Genomic DNA, 27,846 nt, shown 5'->3' on the forward strand with positions numbered 1-27,846 from the left:
GTTGTGGGTCCATATCTCATTCGGCACAATGAATGCAGAATGGTACTTTGATATGCTTGAAGATATGTTCACAGTATTGTATCCACATGGGACAATTACAATGACCTATCTTTATGCAAGATGGGGCCCCACCACAATTCTTAAGTCTTGTACGTGTATGGCTCAACATCCATTTTTCAGGACGCAGTTTAGGGCGTCGTGACTCCCTTGAATGACCAGCAAGGACTTCTGACCTAACGTTCTGTGACTTCTTCCTCTGAGGATGGGCGAAAGTGGATGTTTATTGCACAAAACCAAAAACTCTTGATGAATTTTTTTCGCCAATTTCTTGGACACGTACCGTTGGATTATCTGCAGAAGTCTGTCGCAAACATCTCCATCCGTTTACAGAAACTGGTGATAATGGTGATGCTTATGTGGAATTTTAGCAATGCATAACAATTCTACATTGCAAGGAACAAAATGTTCTTTGTTTCATGAAAATTAGTTAAGCATTAAAAAAGTTATGAACAATTTTCAATAGGGAGTTAATTCCCGCCCACTCTGAAGATAGAAGGCTAGCGCTTTCCCCACAGGCATGATCTTGTATTTATCAGCAAAAGCGTAAAAAGTGAGCTACTGATTACAAAGAAAAGAGGGAAAAATGATATATGCGTGGGAACAACAAATACTATGTTTCTTATTGGGCACACAGAGGAACTGGTAGACTGTATGAAAGAAAAAAGAATGAGGATTTTGGGTGAAAACTAAATGAAAGGGAAAAGATAGAAAGGATCTTAGGGAAGGATATGTTCTGTTATTGGTGTGGTGGACAAAAGGCAAAAAATGAAGTTGATTTCATTTTGGGTAAGGAGATGAAAAGTACATAGAGAGAGTGGAAACAATAGATGATAGAATCATAAGATTCTATCAAGGATTGGAGGCAAGAACTGGGATATCATACAAGTGTATGGTCCACCGGAGGAAAATGTTGAAGAAAATATAGGACGTACTTGGAACTGAAAAGCTGCACAGAGGATAAGGAGATAGTAATAATAGGAGACATGAATGCACAGGTTGGAAAAGAAAGGAATGGAACAGAGGAGGTATGGGGATCACATGGATATGAAGGAAGAAATGGGGAAGGTGAAATAATGATATAGTTTTGTGAATGGAATTCTTCATAGTGGGTAACTCATGGTTTGATAAGAAGAATAGAAAGATGGTTATGACGTATGAGAAGAGAGAAGAATTAAAATTGGTAATTGACTGAGTGTTAGTAAAGAGAGATAAGGAGGAAACTGTGGATAAGTGTAGAAATTAAAACAGAACAAGATAAGGGAAGAGTGTGAAGAAGGGATAAAGGAATGCTTACTTAATGAGAAATAAAAGATGTAATGGAAGAGTGGGGGTGCTTCAAGAAGGCCATAATGGGTAGAAGAGTGGGTGTGTGATAGAACCAGTGAGAAAAGAAAAGGAAAGGAAACAAAGTGGTGGAATGATGATGTAAGGACGGTAGTTAAAAAGAAGGTAGCATGGAAGACACTGAGACAAAACCATAAAAATGAAGACAGGGATAAATATAGGGAAGGAAAAAGGAATTGTAAGAAAAGTTGTCAGAAGAAAGAAGACCAAATGTTGGCAAGAGCTGGAAAGGGACTCGCAAAAGAACAAGAAAATGCTGAAAAGGTAGAGAAGATGCAAAGTTTATTAAGAGCAATCTAGGATGTGATAGTAAAGGAGGAAGAAATACTTTGGTAGATGGAAAGAATATATTAGTAAACTCCTAAAGCCAAATCAATTGGGAGAAAGAAGGGAGGAAAAGGACAAGACAGTGGTGAAGGGAATGAGGACAGAAGAAGGATGTTATGTAACAATGAAGGAGATAGAAGATGCTTTAAGAAAAAAGAAAGGAGGCAAAGCACCAGGAATTGATGAGGTAAGCACCAAGATGGAGAAGGCTATAACAGTTTGTGGTTCACAATGGCTGTATAGGCCGTTCAGAAGTATATGGAAAATGAAGGTGATTCCAGAAGACTGGAAAGAGAATAATAATCCCCATATTTAAAAAAGGAGACAAGATGTTGTGTAGTAATTACAGAGGTATTACACTACTTCCGCATATGGTGAACCTGTTTGAAAGAGTATTGGAAAACTGCATCAGAAGTAAGACTGTGGAGAGTTGGAAGAGGAACAGATGGGATTCATATGTGGCATATCCACTACGGATGCAATATATGCTGACAAGAGTGAGAAGTGGGATTATAATAAGAAATTAATAATGGCGTTTCTAGACATAATAAAGAAATATGATAGCATGGATAGGGAAGATGGGTGGGAGGTGCTAGAAGAAAGAAATATGGATAAAGCGGACATCCAAATGGTTAAAGTTATATGTGAAGGAAACCAGAGTTGGCTCCCATCACATATGGCATTAGGACAAGGTTGGGGAGGTCAGATTGGTTTGAGAAAGGGAATGGATTGAGATAAGGAAGCGTGATATCTCCACTTTTATTTATAACTATGGATGCTATCTTCAAGAAAGTTATAAAGGAACAAGCAATTTGTTATTTGCAGACAATCTTTTTATATGGGGGGAGGGATGTAGAGTGCAAAATAAATGTGTGGAGTGAAAAAATTCAGAAATGTGGTATGCAGTTTAGTTTGAGAAGAGTAAAGTGATTGTGCAAGACACGAAAATGGAAAATTCAATGGATACAAATACGAATGATAGAAAAATACAAAGTGTACAAGAGTTTACTTATCTGGGAACAGTTTTTTCTGAGGATGGGAGAATGAGAATAGTTAAACAAGGTGGATTTTATCAGAGTGTAAGAAGTCTGGTCTGAAACTTTTAAAATTCTCAACCTTCAAAGGAATATATATATATATATATATATATATATATATATATATATATATGCATTAAATATTTTAATAGATTATAAATATATATGTATTTAAATTCTATTAAATAAACCACCTAGTGCAGAATATTGAGATATGACATAACTTAGCTTAATTTTTCATGAAAGTACTTTCGCAGGGTCTCACATCCTCAGTCAAGATTGAAATAATTTTGTTATTGAAAAATAAAAGTATAACAATGCTAAAATAATGATAATTGTGTATTAATTTACATGAGTGCTGCAATTTGTTGCAGTTTTTATACGAATGTCTCCCTCAAACCTGTCTGATAGTTTATTAAATTGAAATTTTGTTTGTATTTGATTTCTAAATCTTTGCTTAACTACGATATAATCTATCTGATACCTTGCAGTATCACCTGGCTTTTTCCATGTGTATATTCTATTATGATTTTTAAACTGGGTGTTGGCAACTACTAGATTATACTTCGTGCAAAACTCTATAAGTCGATTCCTTCTTTCATTCCTTTTGCCCTGCACTCGTATTCACCCACTATATTTCCTTCCTAGTTTACCTCCAGAATATTTTACCAAGGAAGACGCCTCCATCATTTTTATATGAAAATGCAGAGCTACATTTTCTTGAAAAAAAAAGCAACTGTAGTTTTCCACTGCTTTCAGCTGTGCAGTCTAAGAGGACTGAGTGATCTTGATATGGCCGTTTAAGTCGTCCTGACCTACACCCTTAACTACTGAAAGAGCTGCTGCCCTCTTTCAGGACTCATTCCTTAGTCTGGCTCTCAACAGATAGCTCTCAGATATGGTTGGACCTCCGATCCAGCTATTCTGTATCACTGAGCACTCAAGCCCTCTCACCAACAGCAAGGTCTCATGATTCATTGAGGGAGACATTAATGTTATCCCCTTCAAAACAGTCCCCACTAGATATTATACATTTATGCCAGCGCTTTTTCCAATCCCTGAAACATTTCTGGAAGTTGATCTTTGGAATAATGTTTAGCTCTTTCAGCTATTCACTTTTAATCTCATCTATGCTTGTAAAACGACGGCCCTTTAAGGTTCTCTTTATTTTTGGGAATAGAAAAAAGTCAAACAGGCCCATGTCTGGCAAATATGGCGGCTGGGGTATCATTATAGTGATGCAAAAGCCATGAATTGTTTTACCACAATTTGTTTCACACAAACAGCATTGAACTTGTAGGCAATACTCATTATTGATCATTTGACCTTGTGGCAAGAACTCATGATGCACTATGCTGTTAAAATCAAAGAACATGGTCCTTCACATTTGACCCTACTTCTTTAGCTTTTTTCAGTCTAGGTGATGCAAAATGCCTTCACTGGGACAATTGAGCCTTAGTTTCGACATCCTATCCATAAACCAATCTTTCATCATCTGTTATGACACATTTCAGTAGTTCTGCATTGTTGTTGACTTCATTTAGTGACTCCTGAGCAATTTCCATTCACCACTGTTTTTGTTCGAAATTCAACAATTTTGGAAAAAATTTTGCGGTCAAACGTTTCACACCTAAAACATCCAAAAAATTTCAGGCATGAGGCAATTGATATCCAACATCATCAGCGACTTCTCTATTTGCGATTAGACAATCATTCATAATCATTTCTTTCATTTTTTCCACGTTTTCATCAGTTGTTCATGTGCTGGGGCGTCCGGGGCACTCGTAATCTTCACAACCTTCTTGGAAACATTTATACCACGTAAACCCTTGCTTTACTCATAGCAGACTCACCAAAAACAAGATTTAACATTTTTAAAACATCGCTAGACTTTATTCCATTCTTATAGAAAAATTTAATACAAATTGACTGATCCATTATTTATACAAATAAAAAATTGCCAATTGTACCAAAGCACATGTTATCCTTTAGACAGCTGACAACAGACTAAACATCCAATATGACTAAAAATGTACAGATACTTTTCAGACATGTTTACCAATACAACAACAAAAAAAAAATCTTGAGAATCAGACTAATACAACCCATGAAATTTCAAAATTCTAATTTACTTATGCATATACAGTTTATAATAGCTGCTATTTTACTTTGAATTAAGTCTCGGTGCATATGTTTATCAATAAGCAACTGCATTTTTGATATAAAATGTCTTCTGGTAATTCTTTTTGTAAAAAAATATTACTTTTACCTCTTCTTGCCATCACCATCAGAGTCATTCTCATTCGTTATGAAAGTAATCAAGTCTGAGGCAGCAACAGATCATGAATGTCAGTCGATATGTTCTCTGTTTTGAGCGCGTCATAAATATTCAGATACTCTTTGTAGTTTCCAAATGGCTCTATAAGTTCTTTTAAATCACTCTGTTCCACAGAATTTTTATTTGATTCAGTAAGATTTTCAATGTCTGAATTGAAGTTAGTTTGTGGAGGTTTAATACTGGCTTTTACAGAAAATTTCTCAGTCATAGTAGTAATCTGGTTTATAGACATATGAATCCATAAAACTACATTCAATACACTAATGCATTTAGAACCTCATCAGCATCAATAACTTCATTCATTGTTGGCAATAAGTGCCATAACACCTTTTTTCTGTATTGAATTTTAAAGTTCTGAATGATCCCCTGATCAAGCAGTTGACACTGCAGTAGTATTGGCGGGAAGAACTATCAATTTTACATTTTCTAAGGTAACATTAGGGTAGGAAACCTTTTTATTTGCCATAAATATCTACAAAAGCACTGCAAGTTGTGCAAATTTGAAATTTTTATCAACAGCCCCATCAGAGTTGTATGATTTTTTTAAAAACAATTAGTTTTCAAGAATTCATAAAAAATTAGGGGTAAGTATATCATCATTAATATTATTTATGGTAAAACTACTAATAAAAAAATAATTCAAACTATGTATGCTATCCCTGCCTCTTGAAAAAAATTACCAAACGTGAGATTTCACAGTTTTTTGCGTTCAACTTTATTGGTAATTTTTTCATAGAAAGAAGAGAGATAGATAAATAAACCACTGGTCCAATCTTTTGCCTTTAGAAAATATTGCTTTTTGTTCCATCCTTCCAGGACAAATAGCTTTTTAGTCATGATTTTTTCTGTAAACTCTTACAATCACAAAAGTAGTGTGTCCACCATAACATAAAAATGGCCGCCACAGGTAAACTGCTTAAATAAAAAATCGAAAAAAAAATAGTTTTAAGGTCCTGAGACATGTAGAAAACAAGTGGGTAAGTTACAATTTTTTTTTGAATTGGTCAAGCAACCACCCTTGAGTCACTTCAAATGAATTGTCCCACATAACAAAGTTCAAGATACCAGAACGTTACTAGCACGAGCCCTGCAAAACCACTCATAAGTAAAATTATCAATCGCTAAGTCTGACGTTTTGGAAATGCAAGTTTGTTTATTCTGTGACTTTAGAATATAAAGTTTGCTTTTTAAGAGTTCATTTATCCGAGTTCTCCCAACAATAAAACCTTATCATACACACACAGTTTTTCTTTTTTGTAAACATTAATAACTGCTGCTCTTTCTTTTAATGTCAAGCGTTTATGGTTGTAAGACATTTTAAGTTGCAGTAACGACAGTTGTAACAATTTTTATAAAATAAACAAAATTGAACGTACAGTAAACATACGTATAGAAAATATATACATTACTATACCGTAACAAAAATATTACAAATATTCAATGTACATATACACTAACACATTAACTGATGATGAATTGATTGAAATCATAACTTCAGCATCTAGGCAGGAAGTGATGCAATTCACCTCAGATAAACAAATCAGTCACACTGAGTATAAAATTACAATTTTTATTCCTGCAGTCCGTTTTTCAGAATTAACAAAACTGAACGGTTTTTATATGTGAATTCATTGTCTGTATCTGTTATTTAAAAGGTTACTGAGAAGTATTTTATCCATTAATACCACTATAAAACTGCTGGGGAATCAAAGTGTCTGGTATTAAGTGGAGTCTGTTATTGGGAAGTGCCCATTATATTATTGGGAAGTTTATTATATTACTATTAGGAAGTTTCACTGTGTGTATGTACAGAGTGTCCCATATAAAACGCAACCCAACCTTATATTGGTAGGTATCAAAATAATAAAAAGGCATGTGTAAATGTAATTTTTATTATTACCATCCATTACCTTACATTTAGATTAAATGTTGGAAGTGGGCGCCATCTTCGTGAATACAAGGTTCAATTCTTTTTACAGCGTTTCTTGCAACTTTCTTCAAAGTTTGTGGCTGGATATTTAATACAGCTTGTTCAATATTGACTTTCAATTGTTCAAGTGTTCGTGGTTTGTTGCTGTAGGCTTTTTCTTTGAGGTAACCCCATAGAAAAAAATCCGCCGCAGTCAAATCTGTCAAAGTCATGTTGTAGCCAGCAGTGTCTGTCTTCCTCTTCCAAGAGTGCAATGAACTGAAATAAAATATCCTGGTATCGTTCTGCATTAATGGTGTACTCTAAAAAAATAGGACCGATTATTTTCTTCCGCGATATCGTGCACCACACGCCCAACTTCTGCGGGTGTAATTGTTTTTCGTGATAAACGTGGGGATTATCAGCACTCCAAATTCTACTGTTTTGGCTGTTTACGTAGCCATCCAAATGAAATCATGCTTCATCTGTGAAAAATAACGAATCCATAACATTAATTCCCTCACGCAGAAATCGACGGAACCGTTGACAATATTGTAGTCGTTTTTCTTTGTCGGGCTCAAGAAGTTGATGAACCGTTTGAATGCGATAAGGTCGTAATTGTTTGGTCGCCCGATGAACAGTTGATTTAGACAAATTAATTTCAGCAGACAAACGTCTGATCGATTTATTTGGCGAGGCGAGTAATCGGTCTTTGATTTTAACTACTGTATCTGTATTCAACACTGACGCAGATCTTTTGTGTTCCTTGTTATTAACAGAACCGGTCTCTCTAAATTTTGCGACTAACCTTAATACTGATGTTTTGTTAGGAGCTGGTTTATCTGGGTACTTATGGCGAAACAAATCTTGCACTGCAACCACTGATTTCGTACTGAAGTACGACTCGACAATGAAAACACATTCACCTAGCGAAAACACCATCTTGTTTCTAGCAATACACTGAACGTTATGATTGCATTGTTGTTACTATCGGAAGTGTTCTAATGAGTCGCCGCAATGTTCAGATGTTAGACGAGTCCATTTCAGTAACGAGTAAGGGAGTAAGCTTGACTTTTGAAATTTCATGGATGAGTGATTGATGGGTTGCATTTTATATGGGACACCCTGTATGTATATATATATATATATATATATATATATATACTTAATAGTAGTGTGCAAAGTAAGCCCAACACAGAATATTTAGTGTCTATTTCTATGTTGTGGCTACACTGCTTGACACACCCATTCTTTGTTGTTTGTGTAACGTGCAGTTGTTCTTAGGTTATTTAGCAATCTCCATGCTATAAATTGTTTGTAAAAAGTTATTTTTATAAAAAATAATTTTATTTTAATAGTATTTTATTTTTTAATAAAATAAATTTTTGTATTTTTTTGTTTTATTTGTCTTGAATATATAATAATTAATGGACATTCCAAGAAAGCGTTAGAAGATTGTTCCTTTTCCTGAGGAGACCAATTTGACAACAAATAGCTTCTGAGTGTGGTGTTAGACTAGGGATAGTGAATGCTGTTTTAAAAATTTTTAAAGAAACTGGTTTCTCTTTGGTTGAAAGGAAAGGTAAATGTGGCTGTAGAACTACTCCAACACAGGATTGGTTATTAGTGAAAAAAAGTAAACCTGATTAGCAGCAAGTGGAACAATTTACACATGACAAATGCTAGATGGTGACTTCTTGTAACTTGACGGAAAGCTTGTTAGCTGGCAAAAAAGCAGCTTTTAACACTAGCAATGTGCAAAAAAGGCTTTTGTAGGCCAAAGCACAAGCTAACTGGTCCAAAGGAGACTGGAAATAGTATTTTTTCAGATGAGTCACATTTTTATGTTCAGGGGCAAAGGTTCCAAATGTTTTAAAAATCGGATGAAAATACATCACAGGCTCATCCCAGAAAAAATGTTTTGGGGTTGTTCACATTTGAAGGGCTCGCTTGTTCATTACTTCCAGTAAATGGTATGTTGAAAAGTGATGGATATATCAAGATTCTGAAGGAAAGGGTTGTGACATAATTCTAAAACAAATTTCACAATGTGACGGAGTGTTCAACAAGATTTGGCATCATGCCATACTGCCAAATAAGTGGAAAAATTTTTCAAAGAACTAAACATTAAGTGCTCTTGTGGGTTAGCCAACTTCCCAGACTATGTTAATAAATCTATTATCTAAAGCAACAAGAGATTGCATGCATAAAAATACATGCATCTACAGAAATAAAATGTAGATTGGATATGTAAATAAATATATAATACTAGTAATAGTTAATAAGTAAGCAATTATTATATAATCACATGAAATTACCTAAGAGTACAGTCTGGACAATGGAACGGAGACTCTCCTGTGTGTCGTCGCTGATGTTCTTTAAAATGTGAAGGATGTCTAAATTTGCGACCACAGACGTCGCAAGTAAATCTAGTCTGATTTAGATGTATTAAAAGATGATAATTCAATGAATGCTGTCTGGTGAACACTGCCTTACATAGTAAACATTCATATGGCTTAATACCGGCATGGCTGCGGTAATGGCTGATCAAAGTTGTAGGTGCTGTAAATACTCGCTTTGGACGACATATTTGACACTCAAGACCACCACCTTTGTCACTCTTCAATGCCTTTATCATTTCAACTGCCATCTCCCTCTCTTCAGCCGACTGACCTATGAACTTAGCTTTACCCTTAGGCTTCTTCTCATGATGTACTGTAGTTGATTTTAGAGTTTCATCTGGTGTAAAATTACTACGTTTTATACAGTTACTGACTTCAACATCAGTAATTACATTTTCCTCTGCAAAATGAAAAAAAGAGAGCGTAAAATACATGACAGTTTTATTAGTATGGTCACAAAGAAGACAAAAACATAAACCAAATATACATGATTGAATGAATGAAAAAATGGAACTGTTTTAGTTTTACTAAAACAACTGATCACAAATATTTTAAAAAGAAAACACAAAAGGATTAAACTACACCAGGTATACATAATTACACCAGCTATGACTTTATTTTTCAAAAATTATAATAAAAAATATTAACTAGCTTAATTTCAATGTTTGGTGTCTGGTGACTAAAAGAAAATGATTTTCCCCTTGAGTATAGGAAGAATTACATATTTACCTAAATAAAATATTTTTCATTTTAATAATTCACTTCTCTGAAAAATCTTTGGTGGTAAATATAATTTTAACATTTAACTGAAAAACACTGCTGAAGTTCATTTTAACATTATTACTTAATCAAGTTTTATTTAATGTGACACAAAACTGATCTATATTCAGATTCATTAAATTCAAACAGTATTTAAATGGGACTCGTGTTGTTTTAGACAAACCATTAAGAACCTACCATAATGGCATAAAAATAACATCAAAGAGAACATTTTGGTTCATATGTCTTTTCAGACTTGCAACCTGAAGTTAACTAACAACTAAAAAATAATGTTTTCAAATAGACACAGAGTCAAGACTTTCAAACTATCCTTCAGACCATCTGTTTTATGATTCACTGACTATATGCACTTACCGAAATTATATGGTTGACATATTTGATCATTATTTCTGCAGTTGTTAACATCATTAATGATATTATCATTAACTTCATAAGCAGCATTTTCAGTCTCAACAACAACCTCGTGTCCAACAGGTGTTATGTAATCCACTGACATATCGACCTATAACACAAAGCAATTTTTAATTTGAAGTAAACAACTGTTAAGCAATCGAATAAAATTTATGTTTCAAAACACACTGTGCCATAACCTTATACTTTTACAATATATAGTAAGAAAACTAATGCAATTGTAAAATAAGAGTTTTTACAACCAGTTAACTATTTCCTTCCCAGAATACCTTAATACTCAAAATACCTCTAATACTCAGAAATCCTTAATGCTTTGATTAATGTACTTTCAAACGCAACAAAAATACCATTAAAATGATTCAAAAGTTGGAAAACACGTTAAAGTTGCAAAAGTTCTAACAGTCGGTACACTGGCTGATCAGTATATAGTTATGCCTCTGTCTATCAGTTTTGGAGTCATTCTCTTAATGGATTTTGGTTAATAGCACTTTAATGTTAAAATATTATCCCTTTACAAGCTTTGTACAGCTATTAAGTTTCAGGACCTTGTGACACCTGTGGCACAATATCTATTTATTGATAAGGTATTACTTGTTTCCTTTAAGACTATTTGTTCATCTGCAAATAACCCAATTAATTATAAATCCACATATTTTTCAAAAAATAAAAGTTTTAGTAGGTCATTCTGAATGTGTGAATTCTGAAATTGTAAATTCATCCACTTCTGTGAGCAAACCTGTAACATTTTTATCAAAATATTTTTTCATAAATCTTGTTTGCTTTATCTATTAGAATATTAAGAACAGTAATTCTAAATAACAACCTCTGTTGCATGGCTGGTCTAGATAAAATTACTACAAAATGATTTTCCAAGGGAAAAATCATTTCATTCATGGGATCAGTATATATTTGCTTATAAATAAATGGGATTTGGTTTGAGTTGGTAATTTGTTTGTTGTGTACTTTTTTCAATTCTGTTTGCTGAATAGTTAAACAATAGTAACAAGGCATTATCAACAGTTTTGTAAGCAATCAAATAACGTTCATTTTATGATTACATTTTTTAAAGATTAATATTAATATTAGTTATTTTTATTAAAAAATGAAATTCTATGTTAAATACAAATTTCTAGAAACTAAGTATTTTCTTTCCTTAATTTTTATGGATATTTTACTTCCTAGAACAAAATCCTAAAATGCTTATATCATTAACAATGATCTTACAGAGAAGTTTATAGGACAATTACAATTTCTTCTTGCTTAGGAGGTCAAATCCATTTGAAGTGTCCCAAAAAAACATAAGCTGGGTTGCTTGACCAATTCAAAAAAAATTGAAACCCACTTGTTTCCTATATGTTTCAGGACCTTAAAACTATTTTCTTTTTTTGATGTTTAATTTAATTAAGCAATTTACCTATGGTGACCATTTTTGTAACGGTGGCACACCTATTTTTGTGATAGTAAGGGTTTATGGAAAAAATCATAACTAAAAAACTATTGATTCTGGATGGATGAAACAAAAGATTTATTAATATTTTCTCAAGGTAAAAGACTGGTCCAGTGATTTATTTACCTATCTCTCTTCTTTCTATGAGAAAATTATCAATGAACATGAAAAACAGTGAAATTTCACTTTTGGTAATTTTTTCAAGAGGCAGGGATAGCATACACAGTTTGAATTATTTTTATTTTTTACAAGTATATGTTAGTAGTTTTATGATAAATAATATTAATAATGTTATAACCAAATAATCTGATGGAGCTGGTGATAACCATCTCAAATTTGCACACTTGCAGTGTTTTTGCAGATATTTATGGAAAATAAAAAAAGTTTCTTGTGTACTGTACTAATAAAAAAAGCTATAACCTCTCTCAAAAATCATGAAAAACCTGTTAAAGAGAATACCATTTTGACTCACTAAATAAGTGCTCCAAGGGGGTTTCTTGTCTTGCATTACTTTCAAGTAATTTCACATAAAATAATGGAAGAACAATGTTCCATAGGAATTTATGTGAATGAAGAGTGTCATAAAACACTCTTTTTCATTTTCAACTTTATTGGTAATTTTCTCATAGAAAGATGAGAGAGATAGATAAATAAACCACTGAACCAATCTTTTACCTTGAAAAAATATTAATAAATTGTCTATTATTTCATTCTTCCAGGACCAATAGTTTTTTAGTTATGATTTTTTCCATAAACCCTTACAATCACAAAAATAGGTGTGCATACCATAACAAAAATGGCCACCACAGGTAAACTGCTTAAATAAAATATCTAAAAAAAAATAGTTTTAAGGTCCTGAGACATATAAGACACAAGTGGGTAAGTTTCAACTTTTTTCGAATTGGTCAAGCAACCAACCTAGAGTCACTTCAAATGGATTGACCTGCAGGTAAATTTACAATAAGGTAATTTTAAAGAACCAGAAAGGCAAACAGATTCTACTCATGGTAATCATTTACAGACAATTTACAAGCAAGTGGAATATTTACATTAAATAACATGGATTGTTCTAAGCTTTAACTTCCAAAATGTTAAACATTATTCAACTTTGAAAATTAATTTATCTTTTCTCATAAGGCATACTTGTAAGGACAGCAAAAGTGTAAACAGGGCCACTCAACATACTTTTGAGCAGCTCTATCTTATGTAATATCAATCTGATAACTTATTCTCATTCTTGAATAAAAATTATGATATAAAATTACATATTAGAGAAAAAATAATATCAGATTTACATGATGGTATAATAAATTAAAAAAATAAAAGTCTAAAAAAGTATTTACATAATTAAAAGTTAGTAAACATTTAAACTGATCACGACTGGATGATAATAGAAGTCATATGAATAGGCAGTCACACAACTTGTACAATTTAATTTATATATTTTGAATGTAAGAGTTAGAAAAATGTAGGCTAATATAATGTTAAAATTATATTTTTTTGTTTTTAAGACAAAAAAATAAAAATTTTATTTGTATATTTTCTTGCTAATAATGTTATTCTTCCCTCATTCCCATGAGAAATAAAATAATTTTAATGTAAATAATTGATTTTTTTTATAAACTTACTGCAGTATGAACTGGAATCAGTTGATGGCTACTCTCTTCCATTTTTACTACAATACCATCATTATCAACATCACTATGGGCAGAAACTGGTACATCAGGCACATCAGGTAAGGACGTAACAGGCTGAAGTTGATTATGTATGACATATTTAAAAGCAGACAAAGAGGAACATGAATCAGTCTTATTTTGTTTCTCCAAACTGTAGATATTATTACCAGTATCACCTTTTTGAGAATCATTGCATGGAGTCCTGGTAAGCTCATTGGCACCATCATCACTATTACAGTTACTACTACTATTATTATTATTATTGTTGTTACTGTAACAAGAAATATTTGAAGCTGTTACAGAATTATTCATATGTAAATACCTATAATAATTATGGTCCCTTATTAGTTCAATATGTTTAACAGCATCGTTACTGATTACTCTTTCAAATGATGGTGATACAGAAGCAGCAACAGTAGTACTACTATAAACTTCAGAATCATTTATTAAACTTGATGATTTTGTTACAACCATTGGCTTTATTTGAACCTCAAATCTTTCCTCGGCTTTATCTCCAAATTCTCTTTCTTTTACTTCTGAAGATATAACTTTCCGTTTTTCTTTTAAACTGCTTTTATTATTAATTTTTCCATTAGGAATTTTTTTCAAATGTTTCTCACAACTATTACGTCTATTTAATTCATATTTATGAGGCACTTCGATAAATGTATCTGTAAAGTATAAATAAATATAAAAAATGAGGCATTTAGAAAGTTAAATCTGAACTTTTTTCTGATTCATGGTAACTCAAACTAATGTTACCCAACTATTATATAGCAAATGGATTGTTCATTATCATTCATTTATTTAAATGATATTCTACTATCAAACAAATTTATTATTATTTTTTTTTAATTACTGACTTATTTTAATCAACAGTATGTTTTCCTTCTGAAAGAGGTATTAGCTCTTTATTCAGTGGTGTATCCATTAAGCGTTTAATGATGTCCACCTTTAAAGATCAAAACTTTTAAATGTGTAAATACAGCCAAATAATAAACTCATTCTATGTTGTTTATGCAAACTTCAAGTGTGTTGAGATCTTGTTTTTTTACAAATTATATTTAAGTTTGCTTACTGTAGAACCTTTTTGTATATGCATCGTTTTTTGAGGAAATAATTTTAAAAAAAATTAAATTAAATTTGATTTATTGGATGTAGTATCTGTATGTGAATATGTAGCCTGTTAAACGAAATATTTAACGTACACTGCACTAATTACATAATCAGAGTTATTTATTTGTTCATTGTTAGCCGTGTTTGGGTGTAGTATTTGTAGGTGAATATGTAGACTGATAAACAAAACATTTAACGTAAACTGCACTAATTACATAATCAGTTATTTATTTGCTCATTATTAGCTGTGTTTGTTAGCGTTAAGGTAAGGATTGTTAATCTGGTAATGCTGCCACATACTCCAGTGAAGAAGGGGCTGATAAATATGTGTAAAAGATGTTTGGGAAAAGTTAAGTCAATCTTAAAGAGAAATAAATGAAACCTACTATTATTCTTTAACAGTTTTAAATGTTATTATTTTTCCATCACAACAAAATAGATGATTTTGTTAATTTAATAATATAACTATATCCTCCACATTACACATAAGCAACAAAATATTATAGAAAATCTACAGTAATGATCTACCTTATAGAGACTAAAAATGTATAATGTGATACAGTATAAGACTGGTAGTTGGCATATCTGAACTTTAGATAAATCTTAATGTCAGTAAAAACAACACTTGGACAACAATCATACAATTCGAATACAGAATTCATTGGTTTCTTCATCTCTCATATTCTTACATTTATACTTTCAAAACTGCTTCATATTTTTTCAAAATACTGAAAAATTTAACTGATAAAATGTTATCTTAATCTTCAAGTTAAGAAAGTTTTTAATTAAACAATGTGGAATAGTGGCAATTACAACCTATTCCTCTGCATCAAAAATAGTAGCATTGCTGTCATGATACAATTTCCTAGACTTTTTTTAAATCACAATGTATATATTAATTTACAAACATTCTACAGTGCCCAAATCAAAATACAGGGTACAAAGAGTAATATCGGGTTTTAATTTATTGTATCTCTTGAATGAGATGTAGTGTTGATTTAAGGCTAAAATCAAAAAGAAAAAAAAGCAGTTTTAGTTGCATGCACAGCCCTACCATTGATCCCCTACCTTTCTGCTTGATAGTGACACAAGCAAAGATGGTGACTTCTGAACAGACAGCCTGCTGTGTTTTAGTTTGCTAACTGTGAATCTGTAGTTACAGTTAAACATACATTCCGTAGAAAGTTTAATTGTGATCCTTCAAATGACAGTAATCAGTTTGAAACAACCGGGTGTCTGTATAAAAGAAAGAGTAAAGGATGACAGAGGGTGTCATGAACTACCAAAGACAGTTATGACAGTGTGGAATGTTTGAATGAAACTCTTAACATATGCACCCTCACTGTTTGCAGTTGTTACAGGCTTTAAAGCTTTCAGAATATGCTGTGCAACTTCACAATCAAAATATTACAGCATGAAGATGATGACTTTCTTCATCGTATTATGTTTATTGATAAGTTAACATTTAATCTTAGTGAAAAAATTAACACATTTAAAGTCAACATCTAGAGGTCAGAAAATCCCCATACAATGCAAAAGAGAGGTCCCAAGATTAAATATTTTATGTGCAATATCCCAATGGCAAGTTTACAGGCTGTTCCATTTTGCTTAAACAAGTGTAACGGGAGTTGCTAACTTGAATATGCTACGCACATGGCTCTTCCTCAACTGCAAGATGGACCACAAAATTTATTTCGCAACAAGGTAGTGCACCTCCTCATTGGTATAAAACCTCTGTATGGGATTTTTACCCAACTGGGTCAGTATGGACTCTTACAACCGAGGTTGTTTGTGGTGGCCTCCAAGGTCACTCAATTTAACCCCATGAGATTTTTTTCCTTTGGGGTTTTAAAAAGAATCTTGTGTATGTACCACAGCTACCTATTCACCTATCAGATTTCAGGCACAGGTTGAAGTAGCTATCGCTTCCATTACTTCAGACATGCTGATTGTTTAAACAAACTCTCCTATCGGTTGGATGCGTGTTGCATGATGAAGGATGCTCATATTGAACACATGTAAGGAAAAGCTCTTTTGAGTTACTCTTTCATATATTTGTAATTTATTACTGTAATTCAGAATTAACAGATATTAAATAGCTTTAAAACCCTGATATTCTTTTTGTACATCCTGTACTTACAATAACACACATATATACATGTGTATATATAAATATATATAAATATATATATATATATATATATATATACACACACACACACACAAGTACACAAAATGAATCAAGTGCCCTTACCTGAATGAAGGTCTTGAACATGATCATTCAAATGTTGTTTAACTAGATGTCTTGCTTTTTCTTCACTACCAAAACTAAAAAATCTTTTGTTACAGGTAGGTAAAAATCGGCACTGAAAATAAAAGGTTTTCTTTATTTCATCTCCTTCAAGAATAGTGAACAATCTGATAAGCTGTCCAGCCGATAAGGCACGAATCTGACTTGCAGTCATACGATAACATAACGATCCCTTGCTATTATTGGACGGATAGTACGGCTGATATTGGGGCTATAAGAAATAATAAACATTGTAAAATACAGAAATACCTCATCTAAAATAACACAAAGAAAAATTATTATTACATATGATAAGCTAATAAGATTTTAAATATAAAATTTTCTGAATAAAATGAATATTTACTTAAATTACAGTCTCAGTCAACTGGTTCAGTCTCTATCAGCTGGCTTTGATTAAGTTTCTGGGTTTACAATATATTTTCATCTTTACAGTAACGTCTATACTCCTCTCATGACACTAGTAGTCTTCAAATCAATATTTATACAAAAATTAATCACTCACAAGTATTTTTAGTGACAAAGTTATTGTGTATTTTCTCCTAAAGCAATCAATAGATATTAATTACTATTTTAAGATGGCTTCAAGTATCTCATACCTTCTCAGCTAGAAACTAACAATTTACATCACAAAATCAATCTTAAAGGTAAATTAAATAAAAATAAAAAAACAAACATGATGCAAACTTGAAAAGAACATAACAGAAATTAATTAACATAACATAACAAAAAGAATTACAAGTACAATTTATTTCACTTATATCAACATTTTGTTTATAAATATCACTCTAGCCTAATACGTGTAACAAGATAACAGCAGATGAATAAAACATGCATTAATGAATAAAAATATTTACAAAAATATCTTATACAATTTTTTTTTTATAAATTCACCAAATAACCTTACCCTTTTCCAACAGAATCTACATGCTACATCTATCTCAGCTATAGGTCTATTTACTTTTTTGTCAAATATTACTAATTTTATTATTTAATTATGATTACTTAAATTTTTTTACTTTATTCATTTTTATTGATGTTCTAAACAGCTTTTCATTTTAAAATTACTGTTTTATTATATCACTAAAATATTATCAGTCAACTTTTTAAAATTTATCGTTTTATAAATTTATCATTTTATTTCTATGTCAGGTAAAAAAATGTTTTAGTAACCATAAACAGATATGAGAACTGAAGTAAGGGTATTCTGAATATAGAATTCAAAGAAATAGTTTTAAATCAAATTTAGGATTTAAGTCATACTGATATAACACACAAATATTTCTTCAATTTTGGCACAGTAACAGTGTGGTTTTCCACCTATGCAGCCAATTTTTTATATATAGTTATTTTTTTATATGCTTGCCTCTGTTCATATCTTCTATATAAATAAGTTGATTGGCAAAAATTAAACAAAAAATTAGTTATGAGGAAAGTTGATTCATAAAAATTGCTTTACAGTCATTATTACACGATACAAAACCACAAAACAAAGTATTATTATAATTTTTGGTTTAGAAACCTCATATTAAATCATATTTTTTTCTAAAATACACCCACGGCAAGTAAATAATAAAAAACAATTTATCAAAGAAGTAATAGAATCTTGGATGGTTGAAGACCATCCAAAATGAAAGCAAAGAGACAACTGCTACTTACTGATGACCTCACTAGTCAATTTCAATAAGCCTATACATTAGCACATGACAGTTAAACAATAACTTACTCATATAAGTATTTATGAATATTAGAACCAACAATTATGCCTAAATCTCATGAATTACTGATTTGATCTGAATCACTTTTAGTCCTTTATCTGTGTACCTTATTTTTATGTTTTATTTAAATTACCACATATCTGTTTTTCACAACTTCTATTTGAAACAAAACTGTAGCAGTCTATTAACTTGATTTGTCTATTATTTATAAGCTCAATACCTACATTTCTGTTCGATTGTCTGTGAATACCCAAAATAATGAAAAAATGATAATATTAATTTACTTTAAACCTGACCAAAATCTTAATTGTATTAAAATAATTAGCAGGAGAGGGTTGTCACCTATTGATAAAAACGTTTTATACTTTCTTACTCAGGATGCAAAAAAAAATTGATGCTAACTTATTTTCTACAGTTTTTCATCAGCAGAGGCATCGAGTTGTAATTTCTAGACCAAAGTTAATATATCTATCATGGAGGTGCAAACCAGAAGTATGGAAGTTTTAATCGTCCTGCTTAGCAAATCCTGTTCTCCTTCATAAAATATAATTAATTAATCCAATTTCATATAATAATCTTTTTTTCATAACCTTATTATCATAAATTTTACATTAGTTTATTTAATGTTTTTACATTAAATTACATCAGTTTGTGCTCTTCCATTGTCTAAATACAGATTAATCAGTCACTAAGTGCGTCTAAAACTGTCGTAATATGTTCATTTAAAAAGGCCCTTACTGTCCGAGCATATTGAAATGGAGCTCCATCTTGTAAAATGGCAATTAATTCCATACCAATCAATCTAAGCTGAAGAATAAAATAATTTTCAAAAATGTTTAAAATATGAAACATTGTTAATATTTTCCTCACAAAAGTATGATCCTAACTCATGGTATTCCAGATATCACTGCCCTTATCATTACATGTGGTTAGTGGTCTGTAATTTCCTTATAAAAGCGAGGATTTTACTTTACACCAAAAATACACTTCCGAGATTAATTACTTGGTAAACTGCACACTCATAAGAAAACAAAACTGGTTTCCATGATTGAACATACGGAAAGTGTCTTGGAAGAACTTCACAATAAGTTTTCTTTGATGCAATCTCCCAGTCAGAAAGTTCATAAACATGCTGGAAGGGTTTAAACCAAAGATCTTTTTTCACTATTTTCAATAATAATAAACAAGAAATATGTAACATTGAAGATTTTTTCCTAGTATACTTAAGAGGAAATCAAAAACAGAATTCCCCAACAATATGACAGATATTCAGCTGACAGGAAGGATGCCCAAAATGTTTCAACTAACCTGAAGAAAAAGGCCTCTTTTCAACTTTATTCTAATGAGGAAAATACTGAATGAATTTTTATTTTTTCATAGATTTCATTTGGGTCTGTACACTTCAAACAAACAATAGCAACAAGTCTATCTTAAATTAAATACTCACTTGTGACTGCTATTTTAACATAACAAGATACAAATCAAAATTTCACTGAAAACAAGAAATTAACATCAACTTCTAACAAACCTGGCACTTTATTGAATAAATGAAAGCACCTGATTAACCTTTACAATTACCTAATACATACCGTGTTACCAACCTGTATGTAATATCATGGAAAGGGACTTTGTAGGCACTTATTTTGTTGTCACATGAGGTACAGAAAATCTCTTACACAGGCCTATTGATTATCTTCAAATTAAATCTTCTATACTGAAAAAGATTCTTTGTTACTGGCTTTTTTCTATGATGCTACTATTATCAGGTATGTTGTCTGAAATGATATTTGGTATAGTAACAGAATGTTTTTGACAATTTGGGAAAATTTTTCTTAATAAATTTCACCATCTACTTAACATGTTCATTAGCAGAGTTCTTCATAGAAACCTTAGGTTGACATTACGAACAATTCAACTTCACCATAGCATGTATCAAGCAACGCAGGCTTGAAACATAAAAAAAAAGTATTTTTAGACTTTTTCCAAACATGCCTTACATTCACTCATGATTTTATAAATTTTTTACTGCGATATTTACTTGCTGTAAACATCTGTAGATAATACTATGACTAGTTTTATAAACTACACTTTCCTGTGGATGCATAACAATACAATTTTCATGCAATAGAAAATTTCTTGAAGCATACGATTTCATGACTTCAAATATTTACTTTACATGTGAAAACTGGTGCAGAACCACTCATCTGGTTAGGATTCTCACTACCAACATACAGGATAACAGCGAAAAGAATTGAAGCATGAAAAGTAAAAAAATTGCCTGTTATAAATGTGTCAAAACCTGTTGCAACATTTACTAACTTATTTTTCTCAAACCATACAAACATTAAAAAAAAATATTCCAACTCACAATTCTCCTGAAGTAAGTTTCCCCAATTTTCTTGGAGTAAATTTAAATTGTGCAAACAAGTTCAGCTCATCAATAATGTGTCAAACTGTCTTCATTTTAGATAATATGTAAATTGATGTACTGATTCAAGACCTTATTTCTTGAAACAATTTCATTCTTGTTTCTTTCCAACTTTCTTGATTAATTTTAATGAACATCTTACAATTCAAAAAAAGGTTTCCACAGAGCAACTTTTTCAATGGCAAACCGCTGACTTTCTAATAAAGATATCTAAAGTAATGGCCAAAATGGAATATTTTCACTACAGCAATTATCATTCTCTCTATACCAATCATTATCAGACATTTTTCTAAAAAAGCAAAAGAAAAGTGTTTCTACTTTCATTCTATCACATAATATAATGTTATAAAAATGTGTGATATCTTTAAAAGAGAGTTTAAATCAGTCTTGCATGTCATCTGTTTTTTCTGCAATTTTTCACTTTAAATTTAGGCTTGCAAACTTACTCAAAGTTCAATAAATATTGTAGTAAATGAGTCATTCAGGTTTAATGCTAAATGATCAACACAGGTATTTTAAGTACAGATTTACTGAATTTTTATGTTATAGCTAATTTTAGCAGGAGACAACTTGAAAAACAGATATCTGTACTAATTAGTTGAAAAAAATAATTTTTATATGTCCTGTTCATAATGTTAAGTACGTTTTAAATTACGTTTTTTTTTAAAACTGTTAAATGAGACCTTTTGAAAATATTTATATTTTAGTTCAGTTCTTTTGATACATTAGTCAATCTTTTTATTAACTATCTTTATAAAACTAAATTAATATCAGTACTTTTGTGACTGGTAGTCAAATACAGCCTCTTTCACAACACACTCAAAAACTTTGCATTCACCAAATTTGTATGGTAACAACAACTTGTGTGAATCAAGTCAAATCTACCAAAATCTAAAAAGCTATCATAATGTAGAATGAAGCAATTAAAAGGGCATAGAATCCAAGATCTGTACTGAATAAGTGTTCATAAAAAAAAATTACCTTTTTATTGATGACATCAGACGATCTGTGGGAATTGCGTTTACTATTAGTAGCAACAGTTTCACTGCCTTCACAGTACTTTATTGCAAGATTTAATTTTTTCTTATTTTGTCTGCTGGTGGTATCAGAACTGTCTTTACAATTGTTAGTATTATTTTCTGATGTCACTTCATTATACAGTTTCTGGGATGCAACTTCAGCCAGCATATCAAGGAGAGCTCCACTCCCAACAGCAGCACTGCCTCCAATCCCATCACAACTATCTAAACAAAAAGATAGGCAAATTGATTTTGGTAGAAGTGAATAACAAGAACAAATCTGAGTATCAATTATTGGCAAGCATAAAGTGAGCCTCAGAAAGTTAGGGTTAAAAGGCAACTCTACTGGAAATGTTTTTTTTTAATACAGCCATTGAATCACAGACTAATTTTCAACAACGGAAAAAGAATACAGTAAAAGTATTAAAGATAACAAGTGGGAATGTACAAAGATTTAACGCCAAAAAGAAGAACTCACTAAAGAACTACATACTAAGGACATTGATATTTCCATCACAGAGACAAAGAAGAAATTAAGAGGAATGAGTGATTTAGGAAAATATTCATTTCTATATAATGGAGTAGATAAGAACAGAAAAACAGTAGCTGGAGTGCTATCTCTGTTTTCTAAAAATTAACTAATAACATCCTGAGTTATAAATTTGTAAATGAGAGAATAATTGTGATACATATTACACTCCATGTAAGTGTAATTGGCATGTAAACACCAGGACGGAAGATGCAAAATAAGGGGATTGTACAGTGAAATACAAAAAGAAGTAAAAATGGTTAATAAAAATGATATTTTGGTATTGGTTGGAGATTTTAATGCATGCAATGGGATCAGTCAGTTGGCAAAAGCAGTTGCAATCTATGGAGAACTGGCAATTAATGAAATTGTTGTAATGCATCAATTAAAAGTTAAAACATATTATATGGAAAAGCTTCCTCTATGAATCATGAGACCTTGCCGTTGGTGAGGGAGCTTGAGTGCTCAGTGATACAGAGTAGCCGGACCTGTATCTGTTGACAGCCAGACTAAGGAATGATTCCAGAAAGAGGGCAGCAGCTCTTTCAGTAGTTGTTAAGGGTGTAGGTCAGAACGACAAACAGACATATCAACATCAATCAGTCCTCGAAGTACTGTGCAGCTGAAAGCAATGGAAAACTACAGCTGCTTTTTTTCCAAGAAAATGTAGCTCTCTGCATTTTCATATAGCAATGATGGAGGCGCCTTCCTTGGTAAAATATTCCGGAGGTAAACTAGTCCCTCGTTTGGATCTCCGGGTGGGGACTACTAAGGAGGGAGTCACCACAAAATTAAAAATAACATTCTACGAGTTGGAACGTGGAATGTTAGAAGTCTAAAAAAGGTTGGTAGGTTAGAAAATTTAAAGAGGTAAGAAATAGATAGGATAAATGTAGATGTAGTAGGAATTAGCGAGGTTCGGTAGGAAGAGGGAAACGACTTTTGGTCAGGTGATTTAAGAATAATTAACGCAGCTTCAAATAATGGACAGGCAAGAGTAGGTTTCATAATGAACAAGAAAATAGGGAAGAGAGTAGAGTATTTCAAAATGGATAGCGATAGAATAAGGATAAAATCGAAACCTAAACCGACGATTGTTAACATCCATATGCCTACAAGCGCCCATGATGATGATGAGGTAGTGTGTATACGATGAAATTAACGAAGCAATTAAACATACAAAAGGAGATGAAAATTTAATAATAGTTGGAGATTGGAATGCAAGCATTGGAAAAGGCAAGGAAGGAAATAAAGTGGGTGAATACAAGCTGGGCAAAAGGAATGAAAGAGGGGACCGACTTATAGAGTTTTGCACGAAGTACAATTTAGTAATTGCCAACACCCCGTTTAAAAATCATAATAGAAGAATATACGCATGGAAAAAGCCATGCAAGACTGCAAGGTATCAGATACATTATATTATGGTTAAGCAAAGATTTAGAGATCAACTTGTCGACGGCAAAACTTACCCTGCAGCAGATATTGATAGCGACCATAATTTAGTGATTATGAAGTGCAGATTGGGGTTTAAAAACCTGAAGAAAAGGTGTTAGATAAATCGGTAGAATTTAGAGAAGCTTGATGAAGAGGAGGTAAAGAAGATTTTTAAGGAGGACATCACAAGAGGTCTGAATAAAAAAGATAAAGTAGAAAATGTAGAAGAAGAATGGGAGAATGTTAAAAAGGAAATTCTTAAATTAGCAGAAACGAACTTAGGCGGAACAAAGAGAACTGGTAGAAAACCTTGGATTTCCGACGATATATTGCAGCTGATGGATGAACGTAGAAAATAAAAGAATGCTAGTGATGAAAGTAAAAGGAACTATGGACAATTAAGAAATACTATAAACAGGAACTGCAAACTATCAAAAGAAGAGTGGATTAAAGAAAAGTGTTCAAAAGTGGAAAGAGAAATGAACATTGGTAAAATAAATAGAAGGAGGAAAGTTAAAGAAAATTTTGGGGAACATAAATTAAAATCTAATAATGTGTTAAACAAAGATAGTACACTGATTTATAATACGAAAGGCAAAGTCGATAGGTGGGTGGAATATAGATACGGAGGAAATAATTAGAAAATGTTGTTATAGAGGAACAGGAAGTCAAAGATGATGAAAGGGGAGAAACAATACTGAGATCTGAATTTAAGAGAGCATTAAAAGATTTGAATGGCAGGAAGGCTCCTGGAATAAACAGAATACCTGTAGAATTATTGCGCAGTGGAAGTGAAGAAGCGATTGATAGATTATACAAACTGGTGTGCAATATTTATGAAAAGGGAAAGTTCCGTCAGACTTCAAAAAGAGTATTATAGTCATGATACCAAAGAAAGTAGGAGCATGTGAAGAATACAGAACAATTAGCTTAACTAGCCATGCATAAAAAATCTTAACTAGAATTCTGTACAAAAGAATTGAGAGGAGAGTGGAAGAAGTGTTAGGAGAAGACCAATTTGGTTTCAAGAAAAGTATAGGGACAAGGGAGGCAATTTTAGCGATCAGATTAATAGTAGAAGGAAGATTAAAGAAAAACAAACCAACATACTTGGCATTTATAGACCTAGAAAAGGCATTCAATAGCGTAGAATGGAATAAAATCTTCAGCATTTTAAATAAATTATGGTTCAAATACAGAGATAGAAGAACGATTGCTAACATTTACAGGAGCCAAACAGCAACAGTAATAATTGAAGGTTATAAGAAAGAAGCCATAATACGGAAGGGAGTCCGACAAGGATGTTCCCTATTCTCGTTACTTTCTAATCTTTACATAGAACTAGCAGTTAATGATGTTAAAGAAGATCCGGAGTAACAGTACAAGGTGAAAAGATAAAGATCCTATGATTTGCTGATGATATAGTAATTCTAGCCGTGAGTAAAAAGGATTTAGAAGAAACAATGAACGGCATGGATGAAGTCCTACGCAAGAAATACAGCATGAAAATAAACAAGAACAAAACTAAAGTAATGAAATGTAGTAGAAATAATGAAGATGGACCACTGAATGTGAAAATAGGAAGAGAAAAGATTATGAAGGTAGAAGAGTTTTGTTATTTGGGAAGTAGAATTACTAAAGATGGACGAAGCAGGAATGATATAAAATGCCGAATAGCACAGGCAAAACGAGCTTTCAGTCAGAAATATAATTTGTTTACATCAAAAATTAATTTAAATGTCAGGAAAATATTTTTGAAAGTATATGTTTGGAGCGTTGCTTTATATGGAAGTGAAACTTGGACGTTCGGAGTACCTGAGAAGAAAAGATTAGAAGCTTTTGAAATGTGGTGCCTATAGGAGAATGTTAAAAATCAGGTAAAGTGACAAATGAAGAGGTATTGCGGCAAATCAATGAAGAAAGAAGCATTTGGAAAAATATAGTTAGAAGAAATAGACTTATAGGCCACATATTAAGGCATCCATTAAGGAAGTCGCTTTAATATTACAGGGTCAGGTAGAAAAAAAAATTGTGCAGGCAGGCAATGTTTGGAATATATAAAACAAATTGTTAGGGATATAGGATGAAGAGGGTATACTAAAATGAAACAACCAGCACTAGATAGGGAATCTTGGAGAGCTGCAACAAACCAGTCAAATGACTGAAGGCAAAAAAAATATGGAATAACTTTACTTGAGAGGTCAGAGGTAGCTGATCTCTATGTTTTAATTAATGACTGTGCTGAGCATATGTAATCAATACTCATGTCCATAAGGGTGCATAATTGTACACTGATCATTATTTAATAATCTCAAAATTAAGCATTTATAACAACTGGCTTCATACAAGGCATAAACATCAAAAGAGGAAGATTTAATTTATTGGAAGATGATAATATAAAATATTGTACCAAATATGCTTAAGTGGTTTCTTATAAATGATCCCTACAAATGTTAATATTGAGAAAGTCGGAAAATATGAAGCTTTATATTCACTGTGCAGCACAGAAGGCATTAGGAACTAGGATCAAAGAGGCAGAAAGAAAGCAAGTGTAGAATCAACATCCCAAAAATGCTGCTATGGAAAACAAAGGAACATATAAGACAAAAAGAAAGGAGGCTAAAAATGTAATTCAAGCTGCCCACAAAGAAGGCTGGGAAAAGTTTGTATCATCTTTTCAACATGATTTGCATGGCAGAGAAGCTTATGTCTATAAAATCTAGAAAATTCTTAATAAAGATGAGAACGACTGAGCAAATATAGATGTCATTCCTGAAGATGGTAGGCTATCTCACTTTGCTAACTTGTGGTGTGAAGATCAGAATAAAGAAGTGACTGACAAAACTTACCAGGCAGTGAGTATTGATCATATTACATTACACGAGCTTAATGCAGCTATTAATAATACAAACTACGGGAAGGCTTGTGGTTCTGACAAGATCAGTGCAGACTTGTTCAAGTACAGCGGATTGGTTCTGCAACAGAGATTGTTACACCTCCTAAATTTATTTATGATGCAAAGTACAATCCCACAGTTATGAATACTGGTTCTTAGTAGGTAGGAGTGAATGTCTGAATTATCTAGTTATTTCTCTGCTTGATGATGATTAAAAAATAATACTACATAGATTAATGGCAATATCAAGGCAAAATTAGAGCAATGGATTTTGCAGAGTCCTATCATGTAAGTACTATGTTTTTGAAATGCAGAAAATTACTGAGAATTTTTATTACACAACTGGCTTTTGTATAACTACAAAAAGCATTTGATATATATACAATAGAAAACTATTTTGGTTAATTTTTGAAAGTTAGGGTGCTCCACTACACTTTCTTACTGTTATTAAATCCTTATATAATGGTGGTGTCATTAACATAGTCAATGGGAATAAGATTTTACATACTAATTTAGGTTTAAGACAAGGGTATTAACTGTCACTGGCTTTATTTAATTTATATTTGGAATACTTGATTACTGTATGGAAACGACAAGCACCACTTTGTATACATTTTAATAACTATTATTTTTATTTGCTGATGACATGGTTATATCATGTGACATT

At 32.0% G+C, this 27,846-nt stretch overlaps 1 protein-coding gene across 1 annotated transcript in view; it reads right to left on the reverse strand.

Moving 5' to 3' along the window:
* Positions 1–27,846, reverse strand: part of LOC142324423 (uncharacterized) — a 33,436-nt gene that overhangs the window by 2,822 nt on the left and 2,768 nt on the right. The window contains exons 2-6 of the mRNA XM_075365255.1: positions 22,283–22,545; positions 17,102–17,369; positions 13,684–14,402; positions 10,552–10,699; positions 9,334–9,817 (exon numbers count right to left, since the gene is read on the reverse strand). Of these exons, the coding sequence (XP_075221370.1) occupies positions 9,334–9,817; positions 10,552–10,699; positions 13,684–14,402; positions 17,102–17,369; positions 22,283–22,545 (1,882 nt within the window). The remainder of the gene's footprint in view (positions 1–9,333; positions 9,818–10,551; positions 10,700–13,683; positions 14,403–17,101; positions 17,370–22,282; positions 22,546–27,846) is intronic.

This window comes from Lycorma delicatula, chromosome 5, assembly GCF_047948215.1.
Source record: "Lycorma delicatula isolate Av1 chromosome 5, ASM4794821v1, whole genome shotgun sequence".
Lineage (NCBI taxonomy): Eukaryota > Metazoa > Arthropoda > Insecta > Hemiptera > Fulgoridae > Lycorma > Lycorma delicatula.